Consider the following 20,625-nt stretch of genomic DNA (forward strand, 5'->3'; position numbering starts at 1 on the left):
TTGTTGAAATGCTTCTGCCTCCGTCTCCAGCTCTTCGCAGCTGAGAGATGAAGCCGAGTGGAAACATCGCATCCGGATGGGAGAAGATGTTCGCCACGGTCCACGTGATTTCTGAGCTGGGAGAACGAAAATAGCCAGAAGGAGGCTGCCTGGGAGAAACTCTTTCATTATTCTATTTTATGTATGCAGGGCCTTGCCAATGGGATGGAGAAGAAGGGTGCTGTTTCGGCTGGGCAGCTGAGGTTGTGACTTATGTTTGGAAGCCGTTTCAAAAGGGATGGATCTGTTGTGGTCAAGACTTGCAGCTCTCAGTTGCTGGTGGCCAACAGTCAATGCTTAGAGTATGACTCATTCCCTCCTCTCCACAAGTGCCCAATAAACCCCAAAGCGTGAAGAGTTTGATTTTTAAAATTCTGTGGCTCGGAGCATGTGCAGAGCATTTTTTTCCTGAACTCTGGAAGCCATACCTTCTGACCCAGAAGCCCGTCAGCCTTTTAACCAGGCTACCCCTCAATACTTTGCATTCCAACAGGAATAGCTCGCAACAATATATCGATGGTGGGAAAATCCCCCCCCCCCAGCTACTGCAAGGATTGCAAGCTACTATAAGAGGGAACAGGGAAATCTGAGGGGAGTGGCAAGTGAGGTCATTGTCTGTGCTAATAAAACACTCCTGGTGCTTTGATCCTGTGAGCCCAGTGGTCATTACACCCCTGCCAACCAGATTCAAGAGCCCTCTACTGCTGTCATTTCCCAGCAGCTGGTATTAAGTGTGATACTTCCCCTGGAACCAGGGGTCTGATATCACCATCTTAATTAGCAGCCATTGATGGGCCTGCCGCCCTCTATTAAATTTATCTGTTCCCCCTTTTACTAGCGGCTTTCAGTGCATCTTGAGGCAATGGGTTCCACATGCTAATTACGTGCTGCGTAAAGCAATGCTTCCTTTTGTCTGTCCTGGACCTCCTGCCAAGCACTCTCTCGTTGGATGGCCCTGTGCTCTAGAATTAAGAGAGTGATCACTCCCTCTAATAGCGAACTCTGCTGGTGTGTGCTGATGGAAATGGAGCCAAAACGGGCCCACTGAGAAGCTTGGGAGAACCCTGAGGCTCGCAGGAGTACAAAACACACACACACACAAAACCCTCCAAAAGAGGAAATCTAAAGGGGCAAATGCAGCAACAACTGACTTCAGTCCCATGAGGACTGAACATAATCAGTACCCACAGAATGTTGAGTGTCTGTTGGGAAAGAAAAAAAGACAACCATGGAGGGGGAAAATGGAATGGAGTTTCCTGCAGGAGGCCATGGCTGGCTGGCTGACTTGGAGCCTGAACAGAAGCACTCCTGGTAGGGGGTGAGGATATGCGGCAACATTTTGTTGCAGAATCCGCTTGACAACCATGACTGGCCACAGTAGGTGGTGAACACAACCTCCATTTGCAAAGGACAGGATGCCTCTGAGTGCTGCAGGTGATGACAAATATCAGAACAAGATGATCATCTACGTCATACCTTACTAAAGATGTTGCCCAGAGCATCTGCTTGGCTGCTGTTCAAAACAGACTATCTTTTGAGAGGACAGTCCTCTATTTGAAGGGTGTCCGAGGAAGTCCTCCATTTAAAGGCATCCCTTGTTTGAACAGCTGTCCGGTGCAGGTCTGGTTGAAAGATAACCCTAAGAAGGAAGAGCAGAAGCCTTGAAGCTAGCAACACCTGGACAGGAGACTCGGCAAGCACACAGCTCACCTGGTCACATTCTTCTCCACTATGTTGGGATGTACTGTGTTGCTATGTAAATGATAGTTTTTCTAATCACGAATTCCATCTGAGTTAGCATATGTGCATTTTATGCTTCCTCTTTTCCGGTAATGGATTTCTACCTTTGGGGCTATGCACAACTGGCCACCCTATGGATCCCCCTAGCAATCAGTTTCTCATTGGATGACCCTGTGCTCTACTATTATGAGAGATATCGCTCTCTCTAATACGCAGCTGCAGAGTGCTGATAGAAATAGAGCCCAAACGGGCCCATTTGTGTGGCCGCTGTTGGGAACAAAATATTGGAGTAGACGGGTGTTGGTGTGATCCCGTAAGCCATTTCTAACCTTCTCCCTTACTGTTCAGTGGTGTATGGGTAGACACAGGACCTAGGAAAAGATGGGTGGGGGAAGGTAAAGGAAATGCGCTGTGCGGTCTGAGATGCTAAAATGCCCAGCAGATGGAAATGCTCATTTGTTTCTCCACACGTTAGTGAATTCTTCCGCTCATGTTGTGGGAATGAGAGGCCGAGAGGCCAGCTGCATTCATCTAAACTACAAGGCGTGCTGCTGTATTCTGGGTTTTCGAAGTCTGTGATGGCTGAATGAAATCAGACCTCTCTCCATCTTCCTCACATAATCCGGAGCGGTGATCAACAACTCAGCATATTTCCTCCTCGTTTTGATGTTCGGTGTATATGTCAGGGAGTCAATTTGTTTTGGTGCAAGGGCCAGGTTTCCCCCCCCTGGAAGGGAGCTCAGGAACATCGCCATGCTCAAGCCAATGGAGAATGAGATTCTGGCAGGAGGGTCATGGATTTCAACAACCGACACCCCACACTGTCAGGGAGAGAGCGCCTCATGTTGAAATGACAGACGACAAGGAAACCAGATGAGAAAGGGGCAAGCCTTGTTTGAAATAAAGCAAAGCCCGTTCCTGCTAGGCTTCTGTGAACCCTGCGCTTGCCTGCATGACAAGAAAACATGGCTTTCAGACACCCCGAATTAGTAACGCGGACATGACAGGGCTTATGGGAGTCGATTTCAGGTCTCTGCAGAATCAGACCAAACAGAAGATATAGGGCTGCCAACTTCTGATTTAAAAAATGTGGGGATCTGGGCAGGGCCAAAGGGTAGAGAAGATGACCTAGCACAGCACTGAGGGAGAGCTGTGGGAGCACTATGGGAATTGTAGTCCATGACCAAGAGCACCAATTGTTATAAACAAAGGGTCCTTTTCAACTACTTCAACATGACCACAACGAACGTTGAAACAAACATTTCCAGCACAAAAAATGAGTTTGTGAAGGAGGCACGCCGGACATTTGCTAAAACGATACACAAGCCCCTCAAAAGTGGATTTTGGGGGTTTTTTGTATTGAGAACTGAACTTCATAAACATTTGGCATGGCACTAATACAAAGGCTGTTTTTGTTGCCAACTGGTCTTGACAGGCCTCAGAGAGTTATATGGACATAGGGAGATACTTTTGACAGATTGTTAGTCCATCTAGATGGGGATGATGGGAGTTGTAGTCTAACACATCTGGAGGGCTTAAATAAGCCATGGCGGCTTGTCGTGTGTGCTGGCTGCCATTGTGAATATTCAAAGAATGGTGGGTAGTCACTGCAGCTTATCGTATCATGTGAACCCGGGAAGGGTGGTTTGTTACTGTGGTTAGCAAGCCATCCCTGAACCCAAGAACAGCTCACGCTGCCAGCTGCTGATCATGTGAACCTGGTCTCTGACTGGCGGTGGCTCTCCATCTCCAAGTGCAGGGATTCAGTGGGTGAGCTGGGATTTGTCTGAACTGAGGTCTATAGTTTTGCTGATTGTTTTGGATATCCAAAACAGCCCCGGGTCATCTCAAGGGGAAAGTAAAGGGCATTTCTCCCTACACCCACCATCTTGTCATGGCTCGTCCCTGATGTCATATCCAAGCTATTTAGGGTCCTAGTCATTAAGAACGTAACATAATTGGGGGGCGCAATTTGTTTGGTTTGGTTGGCATTTTAATACCAACCGGAGCCAATTTGGGCTTCCCAAATTAACCATGAACTGGACGGAGCTCAATTATCCTTCAGTTTTTGCACCTCTCTGAATTTTGTGATGCAGTTCTCCAGTCAAAAATGCACGCATTAAGGAAAATTGTGTACTGTGTAATGCATAATTATTATAATAATAATTATGCATTAAGGAAAATTGCATGCAAAAGGGCATATATCAGTGAAAATTGCAAAAGAAGAAAAAGGAAAAAGAGCATAGTATTACTTGTAAAAATGTGTATAATAGGGGAAAATGTGTACGAATCTTCACGTGGGCTTAAAAACATTTGCAAACTGATGTGAAAATGGAACAGAATGAACTTGTGCTTGAAAAAATGTGAACATTATAGAAATCAAAACTGTTTTATCCATCCCTAGTCAAAAGCAGCATCCAGAATTGTACATAGAAGTCTATAATAGGAATAGACCTCTAGTGACCTCCACATATGTTGAGCTACACCTCTCCTAAGCCTCAGCAGCATGGCCAGTGGTCAAGGATTATGAGAGTTGTAGTCCAAAAACATTTGGAGGGCACAAAGTTGCCTACCCTTGGTCTATAAGATACCAGTGAAATATTTCTGATAATCCATTCCAGCTAGGATAAGGTCCTTGATTTACTCCATCAGAATGGTCTTTTACGGTAAACCCATGGTGTAAAGTGAATTAGTTATGATCCTTGATCCTGGAGTGCTCCATTAATGTACTGTTAGGTGACACTAATGTTGTAAAATGATGCCGTCGGAGACAGGGAGCGCAATACTATGGTCCCTGGGTGAGTGTCCCAGGAACCCTAAAATGGCTCAGATTTCCCCCCTCCGAGGTCAGAGACAGCGCTCTGACCTTGGAAGGGGGAGCCAGAGATCATCCCCCCTCCCCTTCCCCCTTGCAGGTGGCACAGAGAGAACCACAGCATCTGCCTCTCTGAGGCTGGAAAATCGACATTGGAGAGGGGGGGAAAGGGGCGTTCTAGTGGGTGTGGAGGGGAGGAGACCAGAGAGGCCAGGATACGATTTATCCTGCACCTCCTCCAGCCTCCTTCCCTCCCCCTCTGAGGCATCCTCGCTAGACAGGCTAAAAAACCAGTCTAGCAAAAACTGAAAAATTGGAGGACAGGGAGACAAAGACCTCCTCTGCCAGTCCTCCTGCCCTGCTGGCTTCAGCCCAGTAGGGCATAGGAATCTTGGAAGCCTCTGAGTTTGGGGGCTTCTGAGCAGTGATGATGCTGTCCATAGGACTGGGGCCTAAAGGATGGAATGAACAAAGCTCTAACTCCCCCTGATCTCAAAATGGCAGCTAGTTCCCGCTCTCTGCTGGTGTTCTCCAAAACTGTGTCCCCTCATGCACATTTCCCCCAAACACTTTGGTTCCTAGTATCTTCTTTCAATCATGGTCATGGTACATTGGCTTAAATCAGCCTTCCCCAACCTGGTGCCATCCAGATGTGTTTTACTACAACTCCCATAATTCCCAGCCAGCATGGCCAGTAGCTGGCTGGAAGTTAGGGGAATTGCAGTTCAACACATCTGGAGGGTGGCAGGTTGGAGAAGGATGGCTTAAACCCCCTCAGGGTTATGTAACCAATGTGCTGTGGAAGCCAGCAACGTTCAAAGATGAGGTTGCGAAAGGGAAAGGTTCTTAAACACGTCAAAGCGTGCAAGGGAGGGAGGGGAGCGCATACACGTGGCTCCGTGTCATAGCTGATGCTGGTGTTGACTATGAAATGCATGCCATTAAGGTGCCTGATTCACCTTCACGAGAGCCTCCTTCTGTCCCAAGGCAGACTGTTGTGTCTGCTTGTCCCAGGGCAGAGCTCTGTGTCCCAGCCTGAGAAAGGTCGTAGCTCTTAAGATCAATTATTTCAAGTTCCCTCCACATCTTTCCTTATCGTGGGAAAACAGGGATATGGTTTGAAGTCTGGCTGGACCATTTGGATTACAAACAGAAACCAATGTTGGAAGGATCTTAGCAACATCAGATGGGGAGTGCGTGTTCCTGCACAAGGTACCCTGAAGTCCTTTGCTTGTTTCATAGTAGTGCCTTTTCACTGGAAATGGCTTCTCTTCTGTCTGTCTGTCTGTCTGTCTGTGTGTGTGTGTGTGTGTGTGTGTGTGAGAGAGAGAGAGAGAGAGCGGGGGGGGGAGGCTTTATATCCAACAGGTGTCACTGAGAAACAACAGGGGAAGGTATCTGCATGCTTGGGAGAATCCTGAGATTTGCAGAAGTGCAAAAATAAACATAAAAGTCTTCCAATGAGGACTGAGCATGCCCAATTCAGAGAAAAGAATGGGAAACCAGAGGGGGTGGGGAACGGAATGGAGTATCATGGAAGAGGGCGTGTCTGGCTGGTCGGAACCCTGAACAGGAGGGTTCAACATTCTGTTGCAGGTCCACTTCTTCTCTTTCTCCCATTCACAGCTCAGGGTCCTTCATGTTGCTGTTGCAACTAACTTAAGTCCCATTGATTTTGGTGGGTCTCCTCCTCTATGTATGACTATTATTTATTTATTCCCATTTCAAAGGATTTCTGTACCACTTTTCATTAAAATAAATACACATGATAAAATCATGATAAAATACAATCAAACCAATTTTGTTCACATGATAAAATCATGATAAAATACAATCAAACCAATCATTAAAACAACAAAACAGTGATAAAACAACAATAAAACACTGATTATAATAAAACAGTGACTAATTTTAGGATCTTGAGTAAAACCTATTTGTAAGTTTTGTTTTTGTTTATTTTAATTAGGAGTCACTGTTTTTATGGATTTAATCGGAACAGGGCTTCGTGGATTTAATCGGAACAGGGCTTCATGGATTTTATCGGAACAGGGTTTCGTGGATTTTATTGATAGATAGATAGATAGTTTGGATCCAACACATATTTTAAAACGTTTCATCTATACATATGAATTAGTGTTATATATTTTTATGCAGATCTCTGTCCTCTTTTCTGTTGTGTGTATGTGTGTGGAGAAGGGGTGGTGGTGATGTGTTTTCTCTCTTTTTTAGCAATGTGTATAAGTAGCGACCGTGTGGTAGAGGAGTAAGAATTAACGTGAGGCCTAGGTTGAGTTTGCCAAAAACAATGGATCTTGAGATAAAACTGGGCTCGTGGAATGGAGGGGAGGGAATTTGGTGTCGGAATGCTTAAAAACCCAAAGCCTGGACATTACACAGGCCTCCTCCACCCCTCACTTTGCGGCCCAAACCACAAGGCTAAGAGCTGCAAGCCACGGAGGATTCGGCCAGGCTTTGGGCGGACAAGATGGCTGCTCGGTTTGCCACATTTCCAGGTGCTGGTTTAAAGGAACCATTGTTTGGCTTTACCACAGGAATGAGCTCTTGGGGAGACACTCTTATTTTGGGCTCCTCCGTCCTTCCAGAGTTGAGTGGATTTTATGCCATAGGTCTTGGCCTTGGAATGCCGTTTTCTCTTAAATGCTGACTGGAATGTCATTTTTTTTTTCTGTACTGTGTGTGTGTGTGTGTGTACATGTGTGGGGTTATCCTGTTGACCTTTGCTCGGAAATATGACCAGACTGTCATTTTTAAAGACATGCCTTCCAAATAGAGAGAAAACAGGTCTGAAAAGCACGCCATGGAGGTCTCCCTCAGAAATGTCAGCAGTGCCCATAGTGCCAGCTTTAGGATTTTGGTGTGTCTGGCGGAGTCCGTTAACCAGCAGGAGAGGCAGCATGCCAACAGAATTCTTTCACACTGCCACCAGTTTTGGGGGTGCTGCTTTATTAGGCCCTATTGGTTGCCATGGGAACCCAGCAAATCCTTGGCCTTGCTGCTCCCTGAATCTAGACCCGGAGTGTTGAACCTCTTTCAGACTAAGGACTGAATTCCATTTTGGAGAAGCTCTTGGAGGCCATATTCTGGTGGTGGGCGGGGCCTGAAGGTAAAAGGGGCAGGGCCAAAATATTAGGGATGTATGAATCCCTTACCTGTTCTGGTCAGGGCATCCGCTGGGGGGGGAGGTGCTCCCCCCTCCCCCCCCTGGAATCCTCGACGGGGGGGAGGCGATCTGGTCCTCCCCCCCAGAATCCTGCCCAGCCTGCTCTGCTCCATGGTGGCTCCACGGAGCAGCCGGCCAGGGCCGTCCGTAGCTGGACTTCTGGCCACGGATGGGCTTCTGCGGACGCAAATGGCAGCTTTGATTCTATCTTGTCCCTCCCAGTGGCTGAGCTGATGTTTGGCAGTGGGTATGGTGTACAGTATGAACTTGAGCACACTTCTGGAGAGAGCGGAGGACAGGAAGGCCTGGCGTGCTATGGTCCATGGGGTCACGAAGAGTCGGACACGACTTAACAACTGAACAGGAACAACAACAACATGGTGTACAGTGTGCAGGTTCTGAAGCTCTGTGGGCTGGCTTGTGTGGGCTGGTCTTTGGGGAGGGGATGTGTGCCACATTCTGACCTGTGTGATGATTTCTTGGGGGGATTTGAGCTGATGATGTTGTTTGCTGCCCCAATGGAGCAAAGTTTTCTTCTCTGCTTCCTGAGTGTGAGGTGCAAAAATTGGTGGTGGATGATTTGACATCCTGAGAATCATGGCATTCTGGGCTTGTTCCTTGCTCCACAAAAGCAAGTTTCTAGACCTTAAGACCGCAGACAGAGGCTACATTTAGAGCGCACTCCTATGCAACTCCTAACATTCTCCAGCGAGCTAAGTTACAGGACTATGTTCTGTCTAAACATGCATAGGATCGCGCCCTTAGAGAATCAGGAAAGAGCCCCAGGCTAAAAGCATCCCTCCTCCTGCCTCTTCCTCTCATACATGGCACTTGAGGATTTCTTCCTGAACTCATGAAGACAAAGCTTCCCGTCTCATTTGAATTGGCAAGCTATATGGTCTGAGCGAGTCACAGTAGGACTGCAGGCCAGGATCAAATGCAGCCAGACAATCCAAAGTCTGTTGGCTCAGTAAAATTGCAAAAAGCTTGCTTGAAGTAGGATGACAAGTGATTAGGGACAGCAGGCACTCAGCGTGCTTTAGTAGGGATGTATGCAAATTTTGTTTTTGCTCATGAAACTTGTGAGCATGCCCTCTTCAAAGTCCCGACCGCGACTACAAGCATGTGTCTGCCAAAAATGTTTGCAAATTGCTGGACGTGTGCTTCCCAGTTCAATTGTGCGCAAATGTCCTAATTGGTGCAAATTTCCCCTGCAGATGGAATCAGCCCCACTTTAGTCTATGGAGGAAAGTTGCGCAAATTAGGACATTTGCACAGATTTCCCGATCGATCGCTGCTTGATTTGCGCAAGTTTCCCATTCACACAGAGCGAACAGCGATTGCAAATGCGGACAGGAATCAGGCACAAGATAAGCGGAGAGAGGCTGTATGGAGAATCCTAGCATTTTCTAACATTTGTGTTTGCCCATCCCTACCCTATAGAGATCTATGACTAGCTGAATTTCTTATGCATACCATGCAAATATATGCGCATTTGCATACTTCATGCAGGTCATAGAATTCTGCTTTTATGAATTGGGGCTTAGGAGGTGCTGAGCTTGTAGGGGTGTACGAAACCCTGCTTACCTGGCTCCGCCGGGTTCCGCAGGTGGGGGGAAGGCGATCTGTCCCTCCCCCTGGAATCCTTGACGGGGGGGGGGGCTATCCGTTCCTCCCTGCCAGAATCCTGCCTGGCTGGCTCCGCTCCGTGGCCAGGCTGTGGAGCCCCCGGCCGGGCCAACCCGCAGCGGGGCCTCCAGCTGCTGCCGGGCTGGTGCGGACACAAATGGCATCCTGTGTAGGGGATGCCATTTGCGTCCCTGCTTTAGCTGTGATAGGCTACATAAATATTTATGTAGCCTATCACGGCAAAAAAAAGGGAATGCAATGGCAGCGGCTATGGCGGCCGCCATTTGCGTTCCCTTTTTTAGCTGTGATAGGCTATGTAAATATTTACGTAGCCTATCACAGCCTCCACAGGGAGGCAAATGGTGTATCTGCGTTAGCCGTGATAGGCTACGTAAGTATTTATGTAGTCTATCACGACCATTCGAAAGACACGAATGGCGGCTGCAGACGCGGCCGCCATTCGAGGAGCACCGGAACGGCCGACCAAGGTAGGCTCCGTTCTGGGCCCATTTCACGGTGTGGGGGAGCGGGGGCTTTGTTCCACCACGGATTTCGGGGGGCCAATTGTGCTGATTGCGCCATTCGGCCTCACTGAGATCTGTGGTGGAATTCTCCGCCATGCCTATGAGCTTGGTGGATGACTCACAGGATATCCACTCAACAGTTCAAACCTACACTACTAGGAGTTCGTCTTCATTGCCTTGCAAGGAGATGGTCCCTCCTTTGCTGGAAGTATTTAAGCAGAGGCTGTACAGCCATCTGACAGGAATCCTGCAGTTGTATCCTGCTTTGCTGTTCCTGTATTGAGCAGGGGGTTGGAGCAGGTGATCTCTGAGGTCTCTGCCAAGCCTAGGATTCTGTGACTTGCGAAGCTGGGAGCACAGGACCTGCGTGGGCAGCATTGCTTTCACCCTCACTCTGGGTATTTGTTGTTGTTTGAAATCTGCAGGGGGAATTGGAGACATGAGTGGGCATTCGACAAAAGGGGGAGTGCACGTGAGTGATGGTGATCAGATCTACGTCTACAAATTGGCCGTCTTCTATGATGGGCATAATAAATCCCGTGTGCAAATTTGTGCTGGAGTTGAGAAACGGGCTCCAAATGCATTTTGTTTTGTTTTCTTTTTTTTAAAGAAGAAGGTCTTCGAAAGTTAAATGGAGGTGGGATGCCAAAGACAATGTTCATCTGGGGCAGAATTGGGCTGGTCCTGCCAGACTACTGGTGTTCATTCCGCCTGTCCCCTCTAGCAGGCTTGGGCAACATGCCCCTCCTTCCCATGGCCTGGAGTGTGCCCCCACTGCCGCTGCCCCCACACTGCTACGATCTGGTGGGGCAGAGGCAAAACACACACACAAAACACCATGATGGTTTGCCGCCAAAATTTATTTATTTATTTATTTATTAATTCTTTTATTTATTAAATTTATTGCCCATCTGGTCGGCTGCGGCAAACTGCTACGGAGTTTCTAAACTGCCAAATTTAACTTGTTTTCAAGGGGAGCATGGCCCCTTCGAATCTCTGTAGTGGTTTGCCACCAATGTTTTTGTGGCTGAGGTCAGTGTGGCGACAGGGGTGCAGCCCCCGGGGGAGTCTGGGGGTGAAAATTGGCCCCTGGACTGCCCAAAGTTGCCCACCCCTGCCCTGTGGCCTATAAACAGTGGTGTAGTGGTAAAAGTTGAAGTGTAGGAACGTAACATGACAGTCCCCATCGCTACATCCCAAAGGAGAGTCCTACAAGGCAGGAGCTGTGTCGATCTGTGTGTGTGTTTGTATGTATACACACAGACAGAGACTGTGTGTGTGTGGGTGTGTGTGTGTGTGAGAGAGAGAGAGAGAGAGAGAGAGAGAGAGTGCAAAGGGGAGCAGTACATAAAACAATACCCAACTTATCAGGACCAGCGGACAGTCACAGAACAGTGAGCTGGCAAAGAGCAGTGTGGGGGTTAGCACGTCAGACGTCAGCTGGAGAGACCTCCAACTGAAAGAGAAAGACAGGGACACAACATGGGCCCAACAAGCAGCATAGGACCACCAACTCAAGATTTTCCCAGGAGTTTTTCCCCCCCAGCACAAAGGAGGATCATTTGATCTAAAAGCAAACAAGCCAGTCCTAGCTGTTTTCATCTCTTATCAGGGATGCTGGAGCCTTGTCAAGCAAATGGGTCTTCATTGCCCATCCAAGCCACCCTTTACAACAGGGATAGCTCACAACTATATATTGTTGCTGGGAAAATCCATTTCCCTGCAGCTACAGCGAGGATTGCAGCCACGCTCAGGGGAAAGCCTGAGGGGGGGTGGCAGACGATGTCAGTGTCCCTGCTGATCAAAAAGTCCTGGTGCTTCGACCCTGCAGGCCCTGCTCCCACTACACCACTGTCTCTATGCCCTGCCCGCATGTGGTGCGCCCTGAGGTCTGGCCACCCGACAAGCGGATGATCCCGTGTGGTGGTGTGCAAGCGTCTACAACTCCATCTGTTTTTCTCGCAGGGCAACCATCGATGAGGTGGAAACGGATGTCGTGGAGATTGAAGCTAAGCTTGACAAGGTAAGCCATAAAAGCCTGCGTGCAGAGAGAACTTAGGCAACCTCCCAATGGGACTACAACTCCCAGCATCCCTAACTATCGGCTGGGGCTGGTGGGAGGTGAAGTCCAAAACATATCCAATGCCCTGGAGTGACAATGTCTCAGAGTTGGAGGCATGATCGGTGATTAAAATGGACGGCTGCCACCATCAGAAGCCATATATGGGGAGACTCTAATGTCAGAGGAAGGCAGCAACACCATTCGACATATTTGGGCATTTGCTGGGGCTGCGACGTCTTGGCAGGGCCCATACCTGATGCCTAAAAGGGTGGCAAGACCCAGCTGGCCAGTGCTCCTTGGAGTGCTGCAGAGACACGTAAGCCCACCAGGGTCCATTGGCAGAGGAGGAGGCCTCACCAAGGGACGCTTTTGCCCAGGGCCACCTCAGACCCAGAGTCTACTTTGGCCAGGGCCCAGCAGAAGACACTTTGTTGGGGTGGGGTGGGCTCAAAGCTTGAACCGGCCCTTCAGACATACCTTGTGGACCTGAGCGCATGTGTCCCCTCAGAACTAGGGTGGGCACCTACTTGTCACCAAAAAGGAGGACCAAAGAGGGCAGAGAGTTGCGTGAAATGTGCATATGTTGATTTATGCACAGATTAAAAAACTAGTGATTATAATCTAAATAGTTGTGCTATACATCTCATCATAGTGGGAAAGACTGTGACCAGGTGAGCTGTGGGCCGGTTGCTCAGTCCGGTGTCCTCTGATAGCTCTTCAAATAGAGGACTGTCCTCTATAAAGTAGGACGCAAGGCCAGCCTGCTCAGAAGTACACCCCACTTAGTTCACTCCCAAGTAAGTGTGCCTGGCATTCCCGCGTTAGGCACCAGCCCCAAGTATGCTTACAAGGCTGGAAGGAGGGATGTAGGAGAACTTCGTTAGGATTCATTTTTATTTTGAATTTGCCCCGTTGGCAGCTCCAAATGCGAACGGGTGCATACTTTTCTGGAAAAGCTTGCAAGTTCCTGAACAGTTTTTCAGAAATGCACATTTTTACGCTTTGTTCTATGGGGATAAAGTGCGCTTTTGGGGTGCACACTTTTAAAAATTCGTACTGTAATGCGCACGCTTGGGGTTCGGGGGTGGGGTGGGGAGCTCATGATCAAGAATGGAAATGAGATGAATTGATCTCAGAGGTGAAAATCAGAGAATTCCGGAGAAAGTCAGACCTTGCTAATTCTCCCATCCCTAGCTGTACATTCTGCCAGAACAATTGAGACTTACTTCTGAGTAAACCTGCTTGAGCTCCTACTGCACTTCTTCTATGCACTAGCATGAACATGGATAATTCCTCCGAATGTTACACCCCTGCCTGGCCTCAGCTTTGCTTCTTTGGGGTTGTTGTGAATGGATTTCCTAGCAATCAGCTAGGTTTCTAATAACATTTTAGGGACTCCTCCCCGCCATTCTCCCACCCCCACCCCATCCCTCCAAAGCTCCCGGTGAATAACCTACAGCTAGATTTGCTGACTGTGAAGATGGAACTGCACTGCAGAAACTGCCACGTTGCAGAATGAGCGTTCCCTTCCTTTCCTTTCCAGAGGCTCGCTCCAAGCGTCACTGGTGTCCATCTGGGTGCCAGATGTGACCGGGAGCTGCATCTGTTCGCTTTTCTTCCCTGGAATCAGATGCAACAGTGCAAAGAAGTTTGCCAGCATCCAATTTCCCCCTGGCAGATGACGGGAATGCAGGGAAAGCGAGATGCGGGGCCCTGTTCAGATATCATTCTGTGCCAACTCTGACTTATACTTACTCTGTGGCCTTGGGCACGCCTCTTTGCCCTCTTTCAGGCTTCATGGTGGCTGCTTTCCCTTCCCCAATTTTACAGCTCGCCTTCCACAGAAGGATACATGAGTCAAACAGTACTGCTACTACTGTTCTTTCCTCTTGTGTCAGGTTTTTGCTAGGTTTTTAAAAAATATTTTGACCCTACCCCAATTTTAGTCCTGCCCATTACTGGAAGGTGATGCTCACTTCAGCTCGTTTCAACACCCCTCCTCCAGACTCTCTAGAAGTTCTAGAAATTTTGACTTCAGGCTTACAGGATCTACTTCGCTTTTTATTTGAAACTTCATGGCTACGTGGGGACTTGAACCCAGGTCTCCAGAGGCCCAGTCCAACACTCTAACCACTACACCACACTGGCTCTTGAGATCCATCCATCCATACTCAGAATGTGCTCAGAAGCTCCCTGATCTTTACTTCTAAGTGTATGTCTTTTGCACCTGGCTCTCGGTAGATGTGGGGCTCTAGAAAAACAACAGCGAAGTAGATCTGACAAGCCTGAATTGCACCCACCTTTAGTGTAAGTCACTGTGTGGGTGCTTCTGACTGATCCCACTCTAGGGATTTGCAACTCAGCAAAACACAAGCTCGGAGAAGTTCTCCGAATCCCATCGTGAAGCTCGTTGCAACTGTACCAGACTGCAAGCTTTGCTTTTTTTCTTTTCGCATGAAAACCCGTGTGTATTTTTCCAAATGTATGCATCACTGGTGCACATTTTTGAAATGTATGCATCCTTCTCTCATTGATTAAAGCGTATTTGTGCACATTATTCAAATGCATGCATTTTCCGTGTGCATTTTTCAAATGTATCCATGCTATCGAACGCATTGAGGGGGTGGTCCATGAATCATGTTGCAAGCTTGGAAATGTACAGACTCCAGTCACAGATTGCATCCGAGTCTGTGATTGGTTCGGAAGGTGCGAAGGTGTCCCGGGCCGTGGTCTGAAAGCACATGAGTCCACCACCTTGCTGAAGCTAAGCAGGTCTGGGTCTGGTCGGTGCTTGGAGGGGAGACCACCTCGGAACTGCATGGAGCCACCTTGAGTTTAACAATGGAAAAAGGGGGGGGGATATAAATGTAATAAATAAATCAATAAATTAATAAATTAATAGGAAAATAATAAACTGGGTAAAATGCTGTTAGAAAATGAACTGAAATTAATTTCTCATATATCCCTTTCTTCCTCATGCTGCACTCCCATCTTCTTTCCTCTTCAGCTGGTGAAACTATGCAGCAATATGATTGATGCCGGGAAGGCATACATCATCACTAACAAACACTTTGTCGGTGGAGTCCGGGACCTATCGCAGCAATGCAAGAAGGATGAAATGATCTCGGTGAGTGAGTGGTGTGGAGTACCACCAAAAAGGAGCTCAAAAACTTAAGAGTATGTGCAGAGTGCCGACTTTATCTGCAGTCATTGCAGTCCAGTCCTGCAGATCTGCTTATGTGTTGTATTTAGCACAGGGCTGGTTGGGATGATAATCTGACCCAGCCAATCTGATAGGGCGACCACTTATGCATCTCCAAAAAAGAAGAAATGCATCACCAAAAGTGAGGACAAATTTGCATGACATTTGCATCTGCTAATTTATACGTATAGATACAAACTTAGAAATAATTGATATAATTTAAGTAGAAATACAGCTCGTCTCACAATAACTGTTGATGGTCAATAGTTGTTACGGTTCTTTATCTTTAAAGTAGCAATGTTGGAGGAACACGCAACGGATTCAAGTGAGTTCAGATTTCTATGACTCCGACCTGCAGTTTCTGCAGTGGACTGAGTTTTTCCAAGTCATACAGATTCCATGGACTTGCGGACCAGTCTGTCACTTTTGAGGGGGATTTGCACCAATTTGCATCAAATAGTTAGCATTAATGCGCATTAGCTAATTCGCTAATGTGCACTGGCACAAATGCGGTAATATGAATTAGCGCTATTGTGAATTGGCGAGAGGAGAACGACATTCTGGTTAAAAAGTCCAGTTCTGTCAATGACTGAATGACGGAATGAAAGATGCTTGACTATCCGCAAAACAGATGGAACAAAATCTGTACATCCTGGCTTTAAACTGGAATTGTTCAGGGCATACCTCAAATGGAGGATGCCTTCAAATAGAGGATGGTTCTCTGACAGCCCTTAAAGTAGAGGACTGTCTCTTGTAAAAAAAAAAAAAAAAGACAGATGGTCACCCTAACCAAACTAGAACCATTTAGAATTAGATGATGGAATTTCTAGGTCAGAGTTCAGTAGTGGCAGCTGTTCCCCTTCCCCTCCCCCTCCCAAAATGACCTGATGAACGATGGCTGGTAATGCTCACTGCATCGAGTTGGGACAGTTTGCGGATTTTCCCGGGGCTTTAAAAATTTTATTTATGTAAATAGAAATGTGCACAAATTGTGGGTGCAGATTGTGGAATTTATGCAAATTTCAGCTGTAATTGCTGTAATTTGTGCAAATGTGGCCAAAATGTGTGTAAATTATGCACTTTGCGGCCCAAATTTGTGGAAATTACACACATTGCACCCTGCAATTTGGACACATTTCTATTTACATTAAAAAAAAAATTAAGCACTGGAAACAGCTCCCAGATTTTGGGAAAAGCCCTCTGGCTCAGCCTGCGAATGCGAGCCAAGTCAGGTGCTTACCAGGTGTCTGTTGAGACCCCAAAGGGCTGGATTCCACAGTATTTAATTTTCTCTCTGCTAGCAGCACTACGGAATAGCTCAATGTGTTAGGCTTTGGAAAAATGGAGGCTTGCAGGACAGGAGGAGCGGTGGAGGTGATCTTTGCCTCCCTGCCCTCTGATCTTTGTATTTTGCTAGACGGGCTTTGGAGGGGGAGGGAAGGAGGCTGGAGGAGGTATAAATTGTATCTTTGCCCCTCTGCTCTCCTCCCCTCCCTGCCCACCGGGACACTACCTTTTCCCCCACTCCGAGGTCGATTTTCCAACATCAGAGAGGCAGGCGGTGCAGTTCTCTTTGTACCAGCTGTGAGGGGTGGATTTCTGACTCCCCCTTCTGAGGTCAGAGCATTGTCTCCAACCTTGGAAGGGGTTTTCTGAGCCGTCCTATTGTCCCTGGGACCCTTGCCCAGGGACCAGAAGATGGCTCTCCCAGCCGACTTCAGATATTTGTAAGACTGTCACATAGACATGGAATGAAGTGGCTCTCTGGTGCTCCAGAGCGTAGCACCCAAATACCGTGGGTTTCATTGGCAAGAAAGGGGATTTTCAGTGAAACCTTAGGGAAAAAATTCCTGATGGTTTGAGCTGTTTGACAGTGGAAAAGTCTGCCTAGGAAAATGGTGGGCTCTCTTTCATTTGAGTCTTTTCATCAGAGCCTGGATGTCTGTTGTCATGGTTTTGCAGGGGGTGGACTAGATGACCACTGAGACCCCTTCCAACTCTATGATTTTATAACCCCATACCTGAGGAACGTTGTTGAGGTGGTTGGGTTAAAAAGTGGTCAGCTGTGGAATGTATGAGCACTGTACTACTGGCCAAAACAGAGCCTTTTTAATATTATGACACTGATAGCTACTTAATGTGAACCCCCGGGAGCACTTTGTATGCAGAAGGTTCCAGGTTCGATTCCCGGTATCTCCATTCAGGGCTAAAAAAAAACCCTGCCTGAAACCCTGGAGAGCCGCTGCCAGTCAGTGCCTACAATACTGGGCTAGATGGACCAAGACCCTGACTCATTATAAGGCAGCTTCCTATGTTCCTATCCATCGGACGAACACTAAAAATGTGTTAATAAAGACACCAAACCTGACATATACAGAAGTATTCTGCCTGCGGAGATAGACGGACCCTGCACTGATCTGTAGTTCTTTGTATTTTTGCAAAAATGAAAGAATCAATAAACAAAAAATGTTTGGACTTGATAACTCCTGTTGAAGCCACACATTCACCCAGAACCCCCGCAAGGCTAAAAATATCTGAATAGTTTGATGCCTCAAGGAATCACGTTGTTTTCTGGAAAGCCAGAAAGCCGCGGCAATGCATATGAAGTAGGTCAGTGAGCATCCATTATTTGGGACAGGGAGGAGAAGCCACTGCGGGAAAGAGCCAAGCCGGAGTGGAGGCAGTACCTCTGGGACACTGATCAAAAGGACGGGGGCAGCGGTTGAGTTCAGAACTGCACCTCCCCCCAAACCCGGAAGATTTGCCTGTGCCAAAGGCCTGTGTTCTTTGAAAAACGGACCAATGGTCTTATTTGGTATAAGACAGTTTCCTATGTTCCTAAAGCAGGGGTGAAGAACTTCAAATTGGGCTCAGCTGTGGTCACAATCATACAATCATAGAATAGTAGGGTTGGAAGGGGCCTACAAGACCATCGAGTCCAGCCCCCTGTTCAGTGCACGAATCCAAGTCACAGCATCCCCGACAGATGGCTGTCCAGCCTCATCTTGAATGCCTCCAGTGTGGGAGAGCCCATCACCTCCCTAGGTAATTGGTTCCATTGTCGTATTGCTCTAACAGTCATGAAGTTTCTCCTGATGTTCAGCCAGAATTTGGCTTCCTGTCACTTGAGCCCATGATTCCGTGTCCTGCATTCTGGGATGATCGAGAAGAGACCCTGGCCTTCCTCTCTGTGACAGCCTTTCAACTACTTGAAGAGCGCTATCCTATCTCCCCTCAGGCTTCTCTTCTCAAGGCTAAACATGCCCAGTTCTTTCAGTCTCTCTTCATAGGGCTTTGTTCCCAGTCCCCTGATCATCTTTGTTTCCCTCCTCTGAACCCTCTTTAGCTTGTCTGCATCCTTCTTAAAGTGCAGTGCTCAGAACTGGACACAGTACTCCAGATGAGGCCTAACCAGTGCTGAGTAGAGGGAACTAGTACTTCCCAGGATTTGGAAGCTCTGCTTCTATGAATGCAGCCCAAAATAGCATTTGCCTTTTTTGCAGCCACGTCACACTGTTGGCTCATATTCAGCTTGTGATCAACAACCATTCCAAGATCCTCCTCTCTTGTAGTGTTGTTGAGCCAGGTGTCCCCATCTTGTAACTGTGCATTTGGATTCTTTTTCCTAGGTGCAGAACTTGGCATTTATCCCTATTAAATTTCATTCTGTTGTTTCCTGCCCAGCACACCAGCCTATCAAGATTGCTTTGAATTTTGTTTCTGTCTTCCAAAGTATTAGCTATCGCACCCAATTTTGTGTCATCTGCAAATTTGATCAGCGTTCCCTGCACCTCCTCCTCCAAGTCATTAATAAAAATGTTGAAGAGCACTGGGCCCAGGACTGAGCCCTGCGGTACCCCACTTGTTAACTCTCCCCAGTTTGAGAAGGTCCCATTGATAAGCACTCTTTGAGTCCGATTTTGTAGCCAACTGTGGATCCACCGGATCATTGTTTCATCTAGCCCACTTTGAGCTAGCTTGCTCATCAGGATATCATGGGGCACTTTGTCGAAAGCTTTGCTGAAGCTGAGGTATATTATGTCCACAGCATTCCCACAGTCCACAGGGGAGGTTACTTGATCAAAAAACGAGATCAGATTTGTCTGGCAGGACTTGTTCTTGACAAATCCACATTGGCTCCCAGTCACCACTGCATTGTTTTCAAGGTGCTTACAGATGGATTGCTTGATCATCTGCTCCAGAATTTTCCCAGATGGCTACGGGGGTTTGCACCCCTGCCCTAAAGCCTAACACAGCAATCCACATCCAGCCATTGAGTGGTTCTCCTCAAGGAGGAGAATGAATTAGATCCGTGTGAGATTAGACCAGCCTTCCCCAACCTGGTGTCCTCTAGCTGTGCTGGACTGCAACCCCCGTCGTTGGACATGGTGGCTGGAAGTGGACACAGGTCGCTGTCATGGTGACTTGTGGAAAGGTTACTGCAGAGGAGTGTGAGCAACCCCTTTTCGTAAGCTCATTACCTGTTTCTCTGCTTCCTCTGAGTGAGCAAGCAGTGGGAGGCATGATGAGAAAGAGCATAAAGCTCCTGATGGCCTGTCCTCTTCCTTTGGGAATCAGCTGCATTAGGCTCGAAGGCAGACCGAAGCAAATGGGCAGTGGTAAAGGCGGTGGCCGGTGAGGGAAGAAATTCATTCAGTTGGCATTTTAATGAAAACTTACCGAATTTTGTACTTTCCAACCAATTCGCTGACTTGTAGTCGGGTCCTCTTAAAAATTCGCCCTTGTCTGAATTAGGGAGAAGTTCACACACACGCGCACAACCACAAAGTGCACATTTCAGAGGAAAATACGTTTCCAACCTGAGCGATAAAGCGGCCACTGTTTCTCTTTCTGGAGTCTCAGCTATGGGACAAAGCTCCCCAACCTCATGGAATACACTTTGCCCTTTCTGTGCAGCCCCCACCCCCTAGGCAGTACTGGGCAAGGTGGACCAATGGTCAGTCCCGTGTTCCCATGTCTTGAGGCAGGGGAAGGAAACTGGTGCCCTTCAGATATTTTGGGCTTCAACACCCATCAGCCTAGCTGGAATGGGGCCTGTGATGAAGGATGATCGGAGTTATAGGCCAAGGGCTGTAGCTCAGTGGTAGACCACTCAGCTTGGTTGCAGCAGGCCCCGGGTTCAACCTCTGGCATCTCCAGGTAGGTCTGGAGAGCTGCTGCCAGTCCAGGGGCAGGCACTTTTGGGAGATCCAGGGGCCAGGGAGTTCCCTGGGCCACCCCCCCCACCTGCAGCACCAGATTTATTTATTTCTACGTGCCCACAGCTATGGCTATGGAGCATCAAAAGGATCAAAGCATGTTTCCAGTTAAAGGGGTCAAAATGGCCTCTTCAGATGCCCCATCTATATCTAGATATCTACATTATTTTATTATTTTTATTTATTGCATTTACATCCCACCTTCTTTCCTCTT

General features: G+C 47.8%; 1 protein-coding gene across 1 annotated transcript in view; it reads left to right on the top strand.

Moving 5' to 3' along the window:
- The window catches only part of ACAP3 (ArfGAP with coiled-coil, ankyrin repeat and PH domains 3), a 175,658-nt gene that overhangs the window by 54,592 nt on the left and 100,441 nt on the right, over window positions 1-20,625 (top strand). The window contains exons 2-3 of the mRNA XM_084821581.1: window positions 11,894-11,951; window positions 14,998-15,117. Of these exons, the coding sequence (XP_084677707.1) occupies window positions 11,894-11,951; window positions 14,998-15,117 (178 nt within the window). The remainder of the gene's footprint in view (window positions 1-11,893; window positions 11,952-14,997; window positions 15,118-20,625) is intronic.

The sequence above is a fragment of the Heloderma suspectum genome, chromosome 15 (genome assembly GCF_057233095.1).
Source record: "Heloderma suspectum isolate Gila_16-S chromosome 15, 16-S_ref, whole genome shotgun sequence".
Lineage (NCBI taxonomy): Eukaryota > Metazoa > Chordata > Lepidosauria > Squamata > Helodermatidae > Heloderma > Heloderma suspectum.